This window comes from Scophthalmus maximus, chromosome 20, assembly GCF_022379125.1.
Source record: "Scophthalmus maximus strain ysfricsl-2021 chromosome 20, ASM2237912v1, whole genome shotgun sequence".
In the NCBI taxonomy this organism is placed as follows: Eukaryota; Metazoa; Chordata; class Actinopteri; order Pleuronectiformes; family Scophthalmidae; genus Scophthalmus; species Scophthalmus maximus.
In genome coordinates, this window is record NC_061534.1 from 10251704 (window position 1) to 10268820 (window position 17117).

Sequence of the window (17117 nt, forward strand, 5' to 3'; positions counted from 1 at the left end):
TGTAGACGAGGCTTCATGTTTACGATTGATGTCTCCTCCCAGGTTGCAGTTCTCTTGCAGACTGCAGCAAGTTTTTTTCCTCCCCAGAATTTCTCTCTATTTTTTGCTGCATACATTTGACCCCCTACCCTCACCAGCCCACCGGGGGCCTGCTGCAGAGGGGGATCAGCAAGATGCTTCCTCCTCAAGGGTTCATTTCTGCTGAATATAATATTTACTGTGATGCCCCCCCCCCCCCCAAAAAAAAAAAAACCCGAACAAAAAACACATTTTGTTCAGACTGTTCTTCCACTTTGACTCAGGTTTGTCATTGACATCATGAGGGTTTTTTTCTTCTGTTTTTTTATTTCAAAAGTGACTTTGTCTTTGCCACATTGCTCTAAAGCACCCAGACACCTGCGGCTCTTTCAGGGCGTCCTGTTGTCCTCTCATAGAATGTTTCACTCGGCTTTTAAGGAGGAAGATTTGTATCTGTGCCATATTTTTGTCTGACCTTACTCTGAGGGACATTTGCTGCCTTCAAAATTGTCTTGTATCCTTGGTGACGGTTTTTTGAGAAGTCACGTAGCAGTTAAAAACCTGTGCAATACATTTTTGATATTTGCTTTTTACTTTCATATTGACCTATTTATTTACATTCACTATTACTTTTGTCTTTCATGTTTCCTTTTGTTTTTCACTCTTACAGTCACCATAAGACAGTATAAGCAACACAATTTAATGTAAAGTTTTTATTTTTTGTTAAATAAAATGAAACCAACAAGTAAAAACAAACAATAAAACCACTAATACTGAATGTAGATATGTTTCTCTCTTTTTGCTGTCAAACATTGTGTATTTTGCATATCCATTTAAAGGATGTACGTATGTTCTGATACATAAAATCCATGTTGACTAAAGCCACAACTTAATTAATGAATTGATTGATTTGCTGAATAATTCAGTGACTGATTAAGTCATTCAATTAGCAGTTTATTAATCTTATAAATTTTTCTTATGACTGAACTGTATGGGCCACTTTGGAAATTTGAACAAAGAAGGCAAAGAGAATCACAATGTGTCTCCTGCTCAGTCCATTTGGTCCGCACCACTGAATGAGACAGCATACAATGGAGGAGGAATGGCCCGAAAAAACCTCAGTATATATATTATTGATGCTAATCAAGCATAAAAAAATACTAATGCATCATAAAATTAAGTCAAAATAATTCAACCCTCTCATGTACAGCTTACACCTACACATTCGCATTTATTTGAAATACTGATTCTTTTTTAGCCAACAGTGGTTCTTTATATTTTTGGAAGATAAACTTTTATCTAGAAACAAAAACGAAAGTATTTTAAAAGAGGAAACAAATAAATATAAAGTTAATTCTAAGTTAATTCTGGGTTTTGAAATAAAAATTGTTGGCCAACCAAAACCTTGCTCGTGGAATGGTAGGCTATCAACACTATCTGTATTTGGAGACTGCTGTAGAAATAAACAGCTATTAAATCTATGGATTCAGTGATTGCATTTCGTTGGAAAACAGCTAATGGATAAGATTTTTACTTTTGCTTTTTAGTGCGCACCCTGGACTAATGGTCCTGCACAGTTTATTGAACAAAAAAATAAAAACATCAGGAAACACCTGCAAAACATGAAGATCCCTCCGACTGTGGTGGAAATTGCCCATGAGCAAAGCAGGATTAAACGTTACCCTAATCAGAGGCCACAATATAAATCAAAGAGCCTCTTCTCTCTGCAGCTCATAGTGTGGATGTGTAATAAACCCTGCTGTTATGAAGTCCTCGGTTCAAACGACAAACGTTCTCCTCTGCGTAATTTCCAGTCTCCCCTTCTTCTCCGCGTAACTTCATGGTCGTCCAACCTCTTTTTTTCTGTCTGCTTCCCAGACTTTTTTCATTTTCCTTTTTTTTCTTTCTCTCTCTCTCTCTTTTTTTTTTTTTTTTTTTTTCATGTAAGCTAATATACAGGCCGGCGCTGCAATTTCGGAATCTGCCCTTGTACATGGCGGACGAGAAAAATTTCCACAGGAGGAAGAAGAAGAACCGCGACGCGAAGCCCCCGGTGCAAGGCGCAAAACGGAGGGCTCGCACGGACCGAGCGAACCTCGGCGAACCCGTCTCTCATCACGCCATTACTCTTTACTAAAATGTAACGCAGCGCTGTCGCGGAGGAGGGGGGAGAAAAAAACACGTCGTGCTGGAAATTTTTTTTTTTTTTTTTGAACATTTGGAATTTCTCATAAGTAACTCACAATTTTTTTTAATTTTTTTTTCTCCGACGGAGCAGTTGTGCAGTCACCTCTGTTCGGGGAGGGAAGGTTTCTCCGGAGCGAGAGGCTGTTTCGCATGAGCCGCATCGTTTTTGGGAGGTATGTCAAAAGCCCGCTGTGTTTTCTTTTCTTTTTTTTTGGTTCTCATTTAGAAAAATCCCAAATTTTCGAGAAAAATTTTCAGTGGCGGATGCTAAGTTTGTGTTCGCTCCGCGTATTGCAACGAAGAGCCGGGCAGCCCGCTCCCCTCTGGCCGCCTGTCACCGGACCAGGTGCAGGGCTCTGGATCCGAAATAGACCGAATCTGTCGATGTGGGATTTTCTTTCTTTTTTTTTTAGGGGGGGAGATGAATTTTCGTAATGAAGTTTCCGTGTTACTGCCGACTAGTCGCCTGTGCACCTAGTTAGTTCACGTCTACACCAACTACCAGGGCAGTGGGCTCGTTCCGGGGGGGGGGGACTAGACCAGGCGATATTAGTGGCAACGTGAAGGACGATGAGGGGAGGAACAATCTGAAACACAAAAACCTCCTGCAGCCATGTTTTGTGATTTTTTTTTTTTTTTTTTTTTTTCCTCTCTTCTCCCCCTGCAAATTTTGTGAGCAGTGCTCCGGGAGTTGCTCTTCGTCTGTAAGTCAACACAACACCCCCCGTCACTTTTGGTCGTATTTGACGGCTCGGCGGTCTCCGGACACGGACGAGACGAAGCGCGAAAGTGTCGTTCCCGGATGAAATACATTTCGACTTTTATTTTTTAAGGAAGATAGAGGAATTATAAATGTGGGCGGTCAGTGGCGCCACCTAGTGGCAGTCTTTTTGAGAAATTGAAAAAAACAAAACAAATTGTAATGAGACTAGTTTTGGGACTTGTTTATTCGAAATGGATGTTGGTTTATTCTGAATTTCCTAAATTATGTTACATTTGCTCATGAGGCTGATGAATGCAAGAAAACACCTTTCAACTCTGCATTGAAAGCACGGTGCGACTGTCCCTATTACTTTGACTTCATTCGTGATTAATATTCTGTCTTTGAATTAATTTTGCCAAAGGTATAAGATGTTTGTCACTGCACTCTGGGAAATAGAGATCAAAAACCAAAACCTGTCAGTTTGTCCTCTTATCTCTTCCATCTAACATACACACATTAACTGTAATTTTTTCTCTCTTTGTGTGCGTGTGTGTGTGTGTGTGTGTGCTATGACGTGTATACAGATATAATTTACTGCTTGGTAAACATGGAACAATTTTGACTTTTTATTTTTTAGAGATTGGAAATCTGTAAGCGGAAAATAACCATCCAAAGTGAAGTGAACAGCACTGGAAGAAAAAAGACCAAGTCAGCATAATTTGAGGGCAGGAAAAACAATTACAACCAGTGCCTCCACTGTTTATATTAATCCTGCAGACGCCAAACAGTTTCCCATCTTGCATGGCTTGCTTTTATTTTAATGTAAGGGGAAACTGCGAAGGCCATTTTGCTGTGGGTAATTTTAATGCTGACCTTCAAATATGTATGAATTTAAAGAGCTGGTGGAAATTGTGCATCTGCGATGCAAAATCTGAGTGTAAATTCTGACCTTTGCTTGTGCAAAGTCTAATCAAAATGCAGCAGGTTCAGTGAAAGTACAAAAGTGAAGACAGGCAGACAGTGTCGTGAGTTTAATGTGGCTGGGATCACTCTAAAGTGATGGGAATGTTTACATGCAGAATACCTGAAGGACCAAGTAATAAGTTGTAAAGCTCTCAGGCATCATGCTGTGACATTGCAGTGAAAAAAACCCCTAACACCTTAAACCCTGATTCGGTTAATGGGATCTGTACTCTGGGAGTGCTCCCATTTTCAGTATGGTAAGAGGAATGCTGGTTTGTCAGCACATGAACAAAAGCTTTGTTTCACTGAGAATATTTGGAGCGAATAGTTTGGATGGAGAGGTGAAACTTGTTCCTCCGGGCTCGCATAAACACAAGATGGTGAGGGATCATATCACAGTCTGTGGTTTGCCGTGGTTGCAACACAGTAGCTGCTCTAATTAATCAACCAAGGACAGAGGTTTTGTTTTCCACTTGAAGGGTGAAGGCTGTTCGACTAACAGTTCCTGTCTTTGATGTCAGGCCAATTCTTTTTTTTTTTTCTTTTTGTACAATTACAGATTCCTGATTTGTGCTTAGATGTGTCTGAAGGAACATGCATCCTTTTAAATACACTGAACAATTTGTGTTCCTTTTATTTTCTTGGCATGTTGAAAATGTCTGAAAATGGCTTCAGTTAAATTGGTCTCTAGGGAACAGCTTTTCAGGGGTTGGGTCTGCTGCATTAAAAAAAAAAAAAAAAAAAAAATCTGTGCATTCTGCACATATTTTTTTCCAGCCTCTTCTTTTGTAAAAATGAACCTTATTGGTTTCATGAATAATGCATAAGGCTGTTCAATTGCTGCTGCAATGGAAATTAGGCCTGTTTACGTGCAGTGGTTATGTACACAGAGGCTCTTTTTTCCTTCCTTGACCATTTTCTGAAGGTAGAGGAGAGCCTGAATAGCTTTTCTGAAAATACAAATTTTCAGTAAAGCAAATCTCATTTCTTTGAGTGAAAAGGGGAGGGGGTGAAACTCCCGCGGGTTTAATGAATCCATAAATCACAATAGTGCCAGGTTTGCTGCGCCTGCGTCAGTGTGCAGTGTAATTTTGATTTTCATCAAAAATTTAATCTGCCAGCCTACAAGGGTTTAGCGGCAGACCGGATGCCGCCCTGAATTTCTAATTTTAGGGGCCTGATCTTTCAGGATTTATTTTTGTATAATTCGAGTCTGCTTTTCAATATCTCATGTTATTAAATTTTAATTCGTGGCATTAACATATAGATTGAAAAGGTTTTTATGGCGGTTTTTGAGTGTATGCTGATGGAATTTTACTAGACGAAACAGTTCCTCTTTTCAGAGCATCCTGGGTGTGTGTGTGAAGAGAGGGGGGGGGGGTATTATCCATTTCTCTGCATTATTGCTTTTTGAAATCATTGGTCATACACCATCTTGGAGGACATTTATTACAGAGGACAGGGAAATGTGCTTTTGATTAAAGAAACGGAAAAGCAGGCAAAACATTTAGTGTGAAACAGGTTTCGGTCAACCCTTGCTCCTAGTCCCTGGCTCTGCTCTGGATAATATAAACATGCAGTGAAAGCAGTGATTGAAGTGACCCCCCCTCCATCCCCCATTTTAGCCGATTCCTATTTTAATCCCTCCAGAGTGGAAACATTTTCATGAGCCTTAAACAAATTTGTATTTCATATTTGGAATCTCTATTCCGGTCTGCTTAACATGCAGGGCACAGTGATTTTTGGCAAAGTGGGATACAATTCAAAGTAAGAAAATCCCCTCAAACTTTTCTTTTTTGCTCTAACCGAGCAAAGTGATTGATTTACTTCATTATTTTGCAAAGGCAGATACAGTACTGCCCAAATATAGGCCAATTATTTTAAGTACCTCGACTTAGCACTGGATTCTGAACAGAGGAACGTCCTAGAGATGTTCTCCTTGTATGCCTAACCTCCTTACTCTGTAACCCTTAGTACAACGATAGAATATTGTTAAAATGCTTGATTGACATTTTTAAAACACAAAGAGAAAACTAGTTTAACTGGCATGAGTCACAACGCAACATACGCCTGCTTACTTACTTAATGCCTGTGACACTAATACTATCTATAGATCTTTGATATGCAAATAACATTTGATTATTTAGTTTCTCTATATTTCCTGCTCTTGTGCTCGTGTTTATCCCCTCCACTGGCCTTTTTGTTTTACTTGGTTTGGGGTTGTGCTTTTTATGGAAGGAACATCAAGGAAATATGCACCTGGTTTAGATTTGTGTTCTGTCCTGGTGCTGCAGATTACAGTATATCAGAAGCCTCAGACTATGAAAGAACAGAAGGCCAGATGGCCAATTTTGCATTTTAATTAGAGGGCAAAAAAATATAAACTGGCCACTACAGGCATCTCATATCGTCAGGGTGTTCACTCAAATTGCTGCAAAGGAAATAATACACGGATGACAAATGTGTTAATCTAATTCTGACACGCACGTGTCGCTGCCATTTTGTCATTCGATAACATTTGGCAAAAGTAACTTGACTTTTGTTGAAGCAGGAAATGAGATGCATTTGTTTCCCCCCCACGCTAAGGGATACTCTGATCGATAAGGAGCCAATCAATATCAGCAGATATCCAAACACTCATAAAATGGCCGACGCAAAGGATTGTCACCCTAACATTGATTTCACTGCTCCATCTCCTCCATGCAGTTGTCGAGGGGACTCGTGGTTCCCTCTAGCTCCACACGGGCGTAAGATGGCCCCGTTGACCACTGTGGGAGTGGGCCCATGTGGGACAGGGGAACAGGCTGCTAGTGCTTAGTGAGCCCCCGGGTCCTTTCCTAGTATGTTATGAGCAAATGGTGCTAATATCCTGTTCCTGTGTGAGGCGGTGTTTTACAGTTGCATCTGGCAGAGGTGGACTCATTTCTCATTTTTTTTACGTTAGATACAATTATATTGGTACCTCCAGTGGTTTGCAACCTTGGGGTCAGGTGTCGCCAGATAAATCGGAGAGGTCAGGAGATGAATAATGGGAGAGGAAAGACGAAAAAAAAAGATTCTGTCTCACAAATCTGTTTTGTTTTTTTGGGGGGCTTTTCTCTAATCTTTGTTTTTTTTTTCTTCTTCTGTGAAATAATTACCTCTGTAGCTCAAACAATCACTTGATTGAAACCATGGGAGGATTTTCGTGGGTTAATATCCCTTAAACGTGGCAAGGGGCCCCAACCTGACTCTATTTTAATTGTGACGATATATTAAATATATCTTTAATGGTATTAATCTTTTAATGAAATATAAATAAACAAATGCAGTGGAGCAAAAAGTGCAATATTTCCCTTTTGAATGTAGTGAAATAGAAATCTAACCTGAAGTAAAGTACAAGTACAGTTCTTTAGTGAATCTACTTAAAATGATAATGACATATAATCTATCATTTAAACGTTGTCGTAACTTGATGTCAAATATTGGTAAGAATTGCCCATTGGTTTTGCATCATCTGATCGTGATTTGTGATATTACCTTTAATCAACATTTTTGAAAGACCCGAGATTTCAAATGATTTCAGTTGCAATGTGACACGATCAATGCGTTCACTTCAGTGATAATAATTTCTAAACAAATGATTAATGCATCAAAGTCACTTGCGCTGTCCTCATTCATTTGTAGAATTCAAGCTGACAGTCGGCGTTTACTCGATCATACATAGCAGAACTATGATGACACATTGCTTTCTGTATGTGTGAGGGATTATACTTGTCACGGTAGAACATTTTCATACCAGTGTAAGTTCTGCCAGAACACTGCCAAATACCGGCGTTGTTGACCTTGAAATTGCTTTCCTTAGGCTACGTAAAAAAAAGAAAAGAAAAAATTGCTGAGACGGAGAAGCCCGGCTTTTACTGTATTTTTCGTGACTCACTGTTACATTTTGACTGAAGCACACATTTCACACAGCAATTTCAAGAGGATGAAGAAGACTGTAAAAGAAAGAAAAAGAAACCTGGTTATTTAAAAAAAGTTTAAGATAGTCATTCTAGATACAGTAGGTCTAGTAATAATTAAATAAAATAAGATAAATAAATAACGCCCGGCCCCATATACATTGAGCTAAAAGGCCCGCAGAGAGAAGCTGGCTCGTATTTGTTTTTATTAACAAATTCGCTGCAATAATGTCATTACAGCATCTCTTTCTTCATAAATCTTAAAATATTAAAAAATGGAATCCCTTTCACTCACAGGTTTTATTATTTAATTTTTTTAAATTCGCAGCGTATAAATATTTTTCATAAAGGGGATACTGCCCACTACAGCAACCCTTGTAAGGAGCAATGTCTAGAGAGCTTTTTAGAGATCAGGTATTTTGGTGTGTTCTTTAAAATAATGCTTTAATGATATTATTTAAACAAAGTATTACATATATTATTAAAGCATTGATTACGTAGAAACAAATCATTTTTCTCGCCTTAACTCTGCAATTGATCCTAAATCGGAAGATTGCCCCAGCAGCAGCATTTGAGTTGTTGTTCAACAGGGAGCCCTAAAGGGGGAATGACAACCATTTCAACAGTTTACTTGTTCCACACAAGTCAAACTGACCATTTCATTTATGGTGTCACCGAGATGGCAAATTTGACACTGCTCCGTAGACAATATGGTGACTCAACTTTGCTGACCTAAAATATTTCTCTGTGAATTTCTAGCAGCCAAATGAGGTTAAAAATCTGGTTCACACATTCTCTCAAGCTGTTTTCAGACTTGCCTTCCCTGCTGTAGTCTCACATGGGCTAATTCTCCAGAAACTTTACGTGGGGGGGCTGGAAAGGTTCCGGAAAATGTCAAGAGCAAGATTTGCACACATTTGCTTTCTCACATACAGCCCCTCTGGAAAATTTCTGGAAAATGTCTGGACTTCAGTTCATGTCTGAAAGCAGCTTTATTGTAGCAATGCTTAAATGCAGTTTTCCTTTTAGTGGGACAACTGCATTCATGACAACACCAGTGCCACCATTTCAAGGTGTTTCTCTGACTTTAAGCTTTATATAAAAAGCACGAGGTACGCAGTAACAGCACAGTCCAGACCGTTAATATTTAAACCATTACACATTTAATGTTTTTCAGTCTCTGTCTGAAATTAATAGATTTGACTTTTTACTTTAAATAATAATAATGTTAAAGTGCAAAGTCTCAGCTGTAATTTTCACTTGTTTTTTGCCAGTATAGAAAGAGGTCGCAGAGATTAAAAAGCTGTGGCCTCAAGTTGTAGTTGTAAACGTCTGATTAAAGCTCTGTAAAACCAGACTTCTGAGGTAGTCGGTGGCATCGAGCAGCAGCCGGCTCATTTCTATAGTAAAGTAGTTACCACTTGAATCAACAACATAATGTTTTCAACAGTGTAAAAATCTTAGCACGTTCCCATAGATGACCTGTGAATATAAACGCAGCTTGTTGGCCAATTTCTGTACAGTGTGGATGGAATAACACAGAATCTGATCAGAAAAATGTGTAAATTCAATGCTCAAAATTGTCTTTCTCTTTGAAATTAGCAAGTACATATTGAAAAAATCCTCCTCAAGGTTACTGAAAATGGAAAAATGAGCATAATGGAAAAAAGCTAAAAATGGAAATACTCAAATGAAAACTTAAATGTCATGGATGGTTTGCCTTGATGACTTGGCCCCAGGCGATTAGTCCTACGAGCTTTGGTGATCCCCGACCTTTCGTGAAGGGCCACCAGCAGGTCAAATACACCCCCCCCACCCCCCGTCCAGCAAGGGGATTCATGACAACATAAAAAATGATTGAATTCTCTTGAAATATGTTGCCAATTTACAATTACAGATCAAATCTGCCTTAAAATCTGAAAAAAAGCTTGTTGCCAACAAAGGGATACGAGCCGTTAAGGAACCAACAAAGTGCACAACCTTCCTTAAAGCCCCATGAGTGTTGCTATACTCATCATCTTCTACAGACGAAGTTGAGATGTTTAAACTGAACACCAAAAATGGTTTGTCTCAACATTATCCAGTTCGTGGGCCTGTTTACTGAGGTATGTTGGTCGTGTGTCATGTCCAAAGAAAGGTGAATTAGGGCCGTGAAAAGGCGCCTTGTTTCTGTATTGGTCCGCTATTAATAGACGACCAATTTTGCCTCTTTCCATAATATCAGTCATTCTGGCATAAATCTGTTTTACTTGGTTGCATTTTGAGCACAGTCTCTTGACAAGGCCTTTTATAGCCCTGTGCTGAAGTGGCAAGTTGTGTAATTTGGATATTTCTGAAATTAGAGCGTTTGTGTGCCACAAAGCTGTTGAATTTATGCCATCAAAGGTCACTTATGAACATTTAAGCCCCTCTGCTCCTCACTGCTAACGGCACATAATTATGTCTGTTTTCCTCTGTCCTCCAAATTACAGTGTCACAGGTTTCTCCTGTGCATTTTGGAACTTGCATGTCTCTTGGCCGTATTTAGAAATAGACGTGTCTCTCAATTTGGTGTATTTTTGTTTTTAGACTTCCTGTAATTGTCAGAAGCAGGTTTATTGCTTATTCTTTCCAAGTTTGCTCCTAGGCACTCCACTCAAATAAAAGCTGGCATGTAAACGCATCCTTTTTTTCTCCATTACTGGTTGTATTGTAGTGTTTCAAGAGATGGCAGAGCTGATTGTATTGCATTATGTTGTAAAGGACCATGAAGTGAAAGTCTTTTTACGTTTCTGTTCTGTCTTTTCCTCACGCAGAAGCACAGGCTCAGAGGAGGCGGAGTCATGAGTGCACAAGAGGCACCCAATCCTGGGAAGGAGCGTGCGGACAGTGGGAGCGTGGCCGCGGACCGCCCCTCACCAACCGCCGCGACCAAGAATACTAGTCCAGCACCTGTCACGGTTAAGAAAGAGCCTGGCACCTTGGAGACGAGCAACGGGAAAGTTGGGGATGCCAACCCTGCTGAGATCTGTGTTGTAATTGGGGGAAATGATGGCGGAGCAAGCGGAGGTGGATCCCGTAGAGCTCCGACCGAGGGTATGTTTGCCCTTGGTACTCCTCCTCCAACGAAGAGCACAGACTCATGCATAGGTGTGTGAATATACAGTACATGCATTCGTTGACTGAAGTCATGCCCGGTGTCCCCTGACCCTTGGCCCTGCCCCCTGACTGTCAAAACAGGCTGCATGGCATTTAAAAATGACATTAAAAAACAGCAGCGTCTCCTCTCACAAACAATGCCCTACCCCCTATGAAAACAGTTGACAGTTTTGTTGCTGCAGTAGAATTCTTTTTAAATGTCATTTTCCAATCTTGTGAGCACAAATGAAATTCCTTTCGTCTCTGCGTAGTGTCGTGGCAGCTGAAATCTTCCAAGACAGGAATCTAGAACCAAAGTAAATGAAACCAAGACTATGTGCATTGCTTGTGATGGTATCATTTGGGATTGATGAGAATATTTTTTTGTAATATAGTAGTCTGAGTTTTTGCTCATGTTTGCAAAACTGAAGCTCTCACATGATGACGGTAATGATTGTTGATATTACAACCCAGTCAGCAAATTCCTCGGTGAAATCTTTTGCACAAATACTCAATATTAAGCACTGTGGACGTGCAAATAGATGTACTGTGTGCAGATTTGGTTGCCACTACCCAGCCAAAGCTAATGCAGTCCTTCTGTGATTCCTACCTTCAAGAATGTTGTCTAAAATTGAATTTGATTTATTAACCAACCTTTGACCTTTCATATATTTGACTAAACAAAAACTTGGAATGAAAGATGGCTCCATGCAGCCGATCCTGACCATATAAAAAAAACCTTGATTATCCCAGATATCATTCTTGGTTCAGGACATTCTCCTTAATTTAATCAACTAATCAAATTTGTAGTGATTCTTCCCTTTTTTATAGTCCTGAAAATACTGTCACCTTGTTTTTATGACATTGTTTTGAATTCTCATGCAGGTTCCTATGTATGTGGGGTATGTGGGAAGAAGTACAAGTATTATAACTGCTTTCAGACACACGTCAGGGCTCACAGAGGTAAGATACTATAGTTTTTACATTTTTAAGGTTGTAATAACTGACTGCTCTTCTTTTGAAAGGATTTAAACAAAAAATCTTTCTACATTCGTATCTGGATTTGACCAGGAATTTAGTTTATTTATTAATTTTTTAGGCCTCTGAATTATTATTCGAATCCAATATTTTGTTTTCTGTTATAGAATCAGAGTCTTTGGTTGCGGACGGTCTTCCCCAGACACCCAACAGTGAGTATGCTTTTGCACACTCAAAACACAACACAAAGTTTATTAGCATGGCGGCACAAGCTGTTCTTTTCATACTTGGGTTATTTAACAAAAATGTTGTTTTACCAGATATTTAGATATTTAGAGCTTTGCATTTGCACCTTTTCTCAGTAGACATGTTCTGTTCGTCTGCGCTAATGTGTAGGCTGTTTTTACAGTAGTGGTTTCGTTCAAGCTACATAATGTGAGAAAGGTCGTCTTGGTGGAAATTGAGTAATTACAGTGTGTACAATTTTTTTATATTAAGTTAAAAACAAATGTAGAGGATATCCGGTTACATGAGTTATAATTTTCTCAGCCAACCTGGGAGTTGGCTTCACTCTGGTTCCCCCCCGGCAAAAAGGTTGTGGGATTTTTCTCATTGGCTTTTGGATGTTGGAGAAAATAAGCTCTGGGAAAAACAAAAGTTAATGTGTCAGGAATTTGATCTTTAAAAATAATAACCACTTTTCTGATTTTCTTTAAAGCTCAAATACGCTCGGCAGAAGTAAAACGCTAATATTTTGGCCATAAATGAACTTCACCATGGCTGCATGACATCATCGTCACCACCGCCACTTAGTCTTCAACGTGGAGTTTGATTTGGCACCCTTACCTCTTCTGAAAAGGCATTTTTCTCTTTATAAGTTAGTAACAGTTTGGAAGAGCGAAAGTATAAACAAAGAGAGGCTGAGTTATGAGTAGATCAGCTGGCCTGTTTGGGCCGATGACGTTCAATGTGTCCGCCAATCTCTGTTGTCTTATTTAGCCACTTGTTAGCAATAGATTTTCATGACACGTAAACGTTTTGAAAAGTGTATAGACAGATGTCTTTATTTAGTAGAATAAAAAGTGAAAATTGACTCGAGCTTGTCGTAACCACAGACCTTATTTCAGGCATCCAACCAAAAACCAATTCAAGAAACCCATTGACAAGGGAACTCAAAGGGCAAAAAATGCTAACTCATTTCTGGGTTTTAGGACTCATTCCTGCAGCACTCTATAAATAATATAAATAAGTCTATGTGGCTCTGCCACAGTTAACAGGACTGTTGTTGCTCAGGATGCTGAGCTGACTTTGGCTTGCCAATAGAGAGATCACATCAGTGAGAGGCGTAGACTGTAAAAAAGACGCACACTGTCTGATCTCTGTTTGAGATGTTATCACTGGCTCTGGGATGTGACGCTCGATGGAGGTGGAAAGAGCAGTGTGTGGATTCTACTTTACTCAGTCAGGGAGCTAACTCTAGCTAACAGCTGTCTGCAGATATCAGGCTGATGTCTTGTCAACACAAACGATGCAGAGGAATTAGTGAGCAGACTTTCAGTTTGTGTTCTGTCTGTGCTCAAAGTGATAATTACAGTTGATATCTATACTTAGTTGAAGCATCTGCCACTGACACATTACCAGGATAAATTCTGAGGAGCTCTTTTCATGCGACATTGGTATTTATCTGTTGTAATGAAATCATCAGGGGTCGAAACTAATATAAATTAATATAAATGAAAGGATCCTGATACCCAGCCCTTGGTCACATTAATATTTTACTGATAAAGTAAGATTTGTTGAGTCTAAGTTTAAATGATTTTAGGTAAATATGCAATCTAGACATAACATTTCTCTGCTTTGAGTAATTTGTGTCTCATAAGGCTTTCCCACAAAAAGTTTCCAGAAAAATACTTCTACTAATAATGATGATGATAATTATAATAATAATAATAATGATGATGATGATATTTTGTCATTTTAAAGATTTAACTGCCAGACACATGATTTCTCTCTTTCTCTTCACTGAAAAAAACCTATTCTCAGTGAATATGCAGTAAAGGTTTCAAGTTTCTACTTCACACTAGTTTAAGATGCATATTGGACCGTGACTGGCTTCCGCACTAGTTGTGATGTCACAAAGTCCTGCTGCTACGTACACATCAACTGAGACTGAAGGTGAAAAGAGCGCACATTTCCCCCTCAGCAGATGAATGTGAGAACCAACTCTGCACATACGCCACTCTGCACAGTGAAGGTCAAATATCCAGCTGCTGTAACAATAAGCAAAACACTTTTTTTTTTTTGTGGAGGGGGCTGGGGTGCTTTAAACCGAGCCAATTTATATTCATGTCCTCATGCCAAAACAGTGACACACTGTACCCACTTCGTCTGACAACACCAGTTCCTCTAATTCAACAGAGGTAAACTTGAAACTGCCTATAAAACTAAATGGCGGCTCGCAGGTACAGGGATGTTGCTCCCTTTAATGGCGTCATATATCAAGCCTTCCAGGGCCTGTATTTATCACACATCTTAAAACCACTCCCAGGAATCACCGTGAAAGTTTTGATTGGGGCTAAAAATACTCTTACTTCACAGTTGTACTTGAGTTATTTATAAAGCTTCCTACAGCACTCTTCACAATCATTACATGAATGTGCACATCACTTAAAGGCAGCAGTAGCAACAGAGAAGAGAAAGAGCAAGGGCAATCATCTTTATTTTGACAGAGCAACTGATTTTATTTCCCCGCTACATGAGGAATCCAAACGCAGTGTAACCAGAAGATCTGTGACAGTGTTAATAAGTAAGACAGTTTGGCTGCTTAGCAAAATAAAATGCTAGTAGATTAAATTCCTAAGAGGAAGTAACATGCTGTAAAGCATTTACGGTTGATGTCAGATATTTTGACTTCACACTTTATAATATGTGACATGCCAATTTATGTGTATTTGTAAATATGAGCAGACTAAGGGGGAACATCACAGCAAGTAAAGTACACACACATATATATATATATATATGTATCATATGTGATTGCCTTAAATATGTCGTTGATCAAATTAATTTTTAAGCCCCTGTTGAGAGCAGCACAGTGAAGATTCGCCATGAGAGTGTGTAATAACTTGTTATCGTAACACCTTATTTCCTTCATCACAAGCATGGTTGTTATAACCAACTGATGAAAATGAAGCAGGACCAGCTGATGATGAGCCTGGATGGTCCAGTTAGTATTCTTTATGAAATACCCTGCACTGATGCAGTGTACGTATAGAGGGGTTTTGGCTGTAGTGTTGTGGAGGAGTGCTTAGAGTATTTTGGGAGCACGGCTAGAACAAGCTTCCCGTCGTTCTTACCAAGTGGGCGTTCAGACCTAAAACAGTTTTACAATTAAAAAAAGATGCAGGGAGTGGTGGGGGTGTTTGGCTTAAGGCACCGATCAGACCAGGAAGTCTGAACATCACACGCCCAAACCCTCCAAACAAGTTTACGATAGTTATACTGTGTGACAGGATTTTTACATCTTTAGAAACTTATCCCACTGACAGCAATTTTAATCGTATACAAGAACCCATTAAGCTTTGCCGTATAGTTATGTGTTAATTGCTGGGGAAATGGAATATGCATGGTGCTGAAGCCTTATGGTGTTGTAGCTATAGTTCTGTGCTGCCAATTAAACATAAATTGGATGAACTCCTTTGTTGTGAAGTGAAAAAAGTGCTTGTTTTAAATCAACTGTGTTAGCTTTCCTTTGGCCCCTTGTATCATATTTCGTGGACAGCCATCTGCTGTGTCTCAAAATATTGAAGCTAACATTTTGACAAAGGCTATCTTACTAATTAAAGAGTCGACAGACTCAAAACTAATCAGTCGAGAGAAGAATAGTTATATTTCTGGCTGCAGAAATACAGTACCTCAGCAACTCGGCCAAGAATGCGACTGATTGAACTAACAGTCAGACTGCGCTGCAGAAAACTTAGAAGCTGTTGCTCTGCTACTAAACGATAAAGCGTTTGTCACATGGGCGAGTTGAGGTGAGGGGCCTTCAGCTGGTGCAGAATCTGTCAAACCCATTCTTATGGAGAGAAGGTTTGCCTCTGTGCCTGGCTCTAAGAGAGAAGGTTAGAAATTGATGTTGTCTTCCGTTTACTCTGTTGTTCGTGCAACAGATTGCATTCAGACAGGATTTCACTGTGGTAAACCTAAAAGTCACTTCATGTGTTCGTAATTGCCAACAACCACCTGGTTGCACAGTTAAGTCCTCCGCAGTAAAATAGAACATCCCTTATGTCCTTTCACTCTCTCAGCAATTGATTCCTCGAGACACTTTTGCCAGATTTGGCTTGCCAAGTGTGTTGAGGTCTGACTGATGTTGCGCATTTATAAATGTATGTTTGCATGATTTGGATGATAACATTGTAGTTCAGTATTCCAATTAAAGCTACTGCATTGCCAACATAGCCAATGTAACGGAAACATAACAAGTTCAGCATCAAAAGATCTCAATGCCAATGTTGTTGATGTTCACAAATTATTCTGAAGTATGTAGTTCAGTTCTTGTCATGTAAACACAACAATGGCTGAAGCTCTTGCAGGTGACCATATCCACCACACACTCATGGCAAGAAACCAGGTTTTCATATGGCGTCGTTTAAAAGAATCCAGCTTGAATAATGTTCAATGAATCTTCAAGAAGAATCTACAATCTGACAGATTTCAAATTAAACTGCATTAACCATTTACTTTTCAATTCTTAAGAACATAGTAATTTATTTATTTAGAATTAATATGTAATTAATTGTATATTCCAAAAAATGAAAAATGCAGCATTGCCCTTTTTTGTATTGGAATGTTAATATTTTTAGTGTGACCATGTTGATAAATTAAAGATGGACTTGACCTGATTTTTTTTGTTTTACATACATACATACTGTACGTACATACATAGACAGATACATTTGTAAATATGCAGATATTTCTAAATGAAATAATGTAATAATTGTTACCTTCTTTCACTTTAAGCCTCAGGGATATTGGTCTAGTTTATCTAATCTTATTCGTCCTCCCTCTCTGTTAGCCTGTCCTAATGCAATCAGATCTCATCCTTTGTATTTTGAAGGCTTGTTTTTGTGTTCATTCATCAGTTTTTAAAATGCAGAATATCTGAAAAGATAACTCTGCTCTGTCTGCCCCTGTTTACACAGAAAGAA

At 39.1% G+C, this 17117-nt stretch overlaps 1 protein-coding gene across 11 annotated transcripts in view; it reads left to right on the forward strand.

Moving 5' to 3' along the window:
• The first annotated feature begins 1759 nt into the window (after positions 1 to 1759).
• Positions 1760 to 17117, forward strand: part of znf618 (zinc finger protein 618) — a 30298-nt gene continuing 14940 nt past the window's right edge. For 7 of the 11 annotated variants that reach the window (XM_047329479.1, XM_047329483.1, XM_047329478.1 and 4 more), the window contains exons 1-4: positions 1760 to 2378; positions 10608 to 10941; positions 11815 to 11892; positions 12075 to 12119. In XM_047329479.1, coding sequence (XP_047185435.1) covers positions 10635 to 10941; positions 11815 to 11892; positions 12075 to 12119 — 430 coding nt within the window. In that variant the 5' untranslated portion in view covers positions 1760 to 2378; positions 10608 to 10634. Of the gene's footprint in view, positions 2379 to 2411; positions 2910 to 10607; positions 10942 to 11814; positions 11893 to 12074; positions 12120 to 17117 lie in introns of those variants that run through there. The other 4 variants (XM_047329480.1, XM_047329482.1, XM_047329485.1 and 1 more) reach the window with 2 other exon arrangements.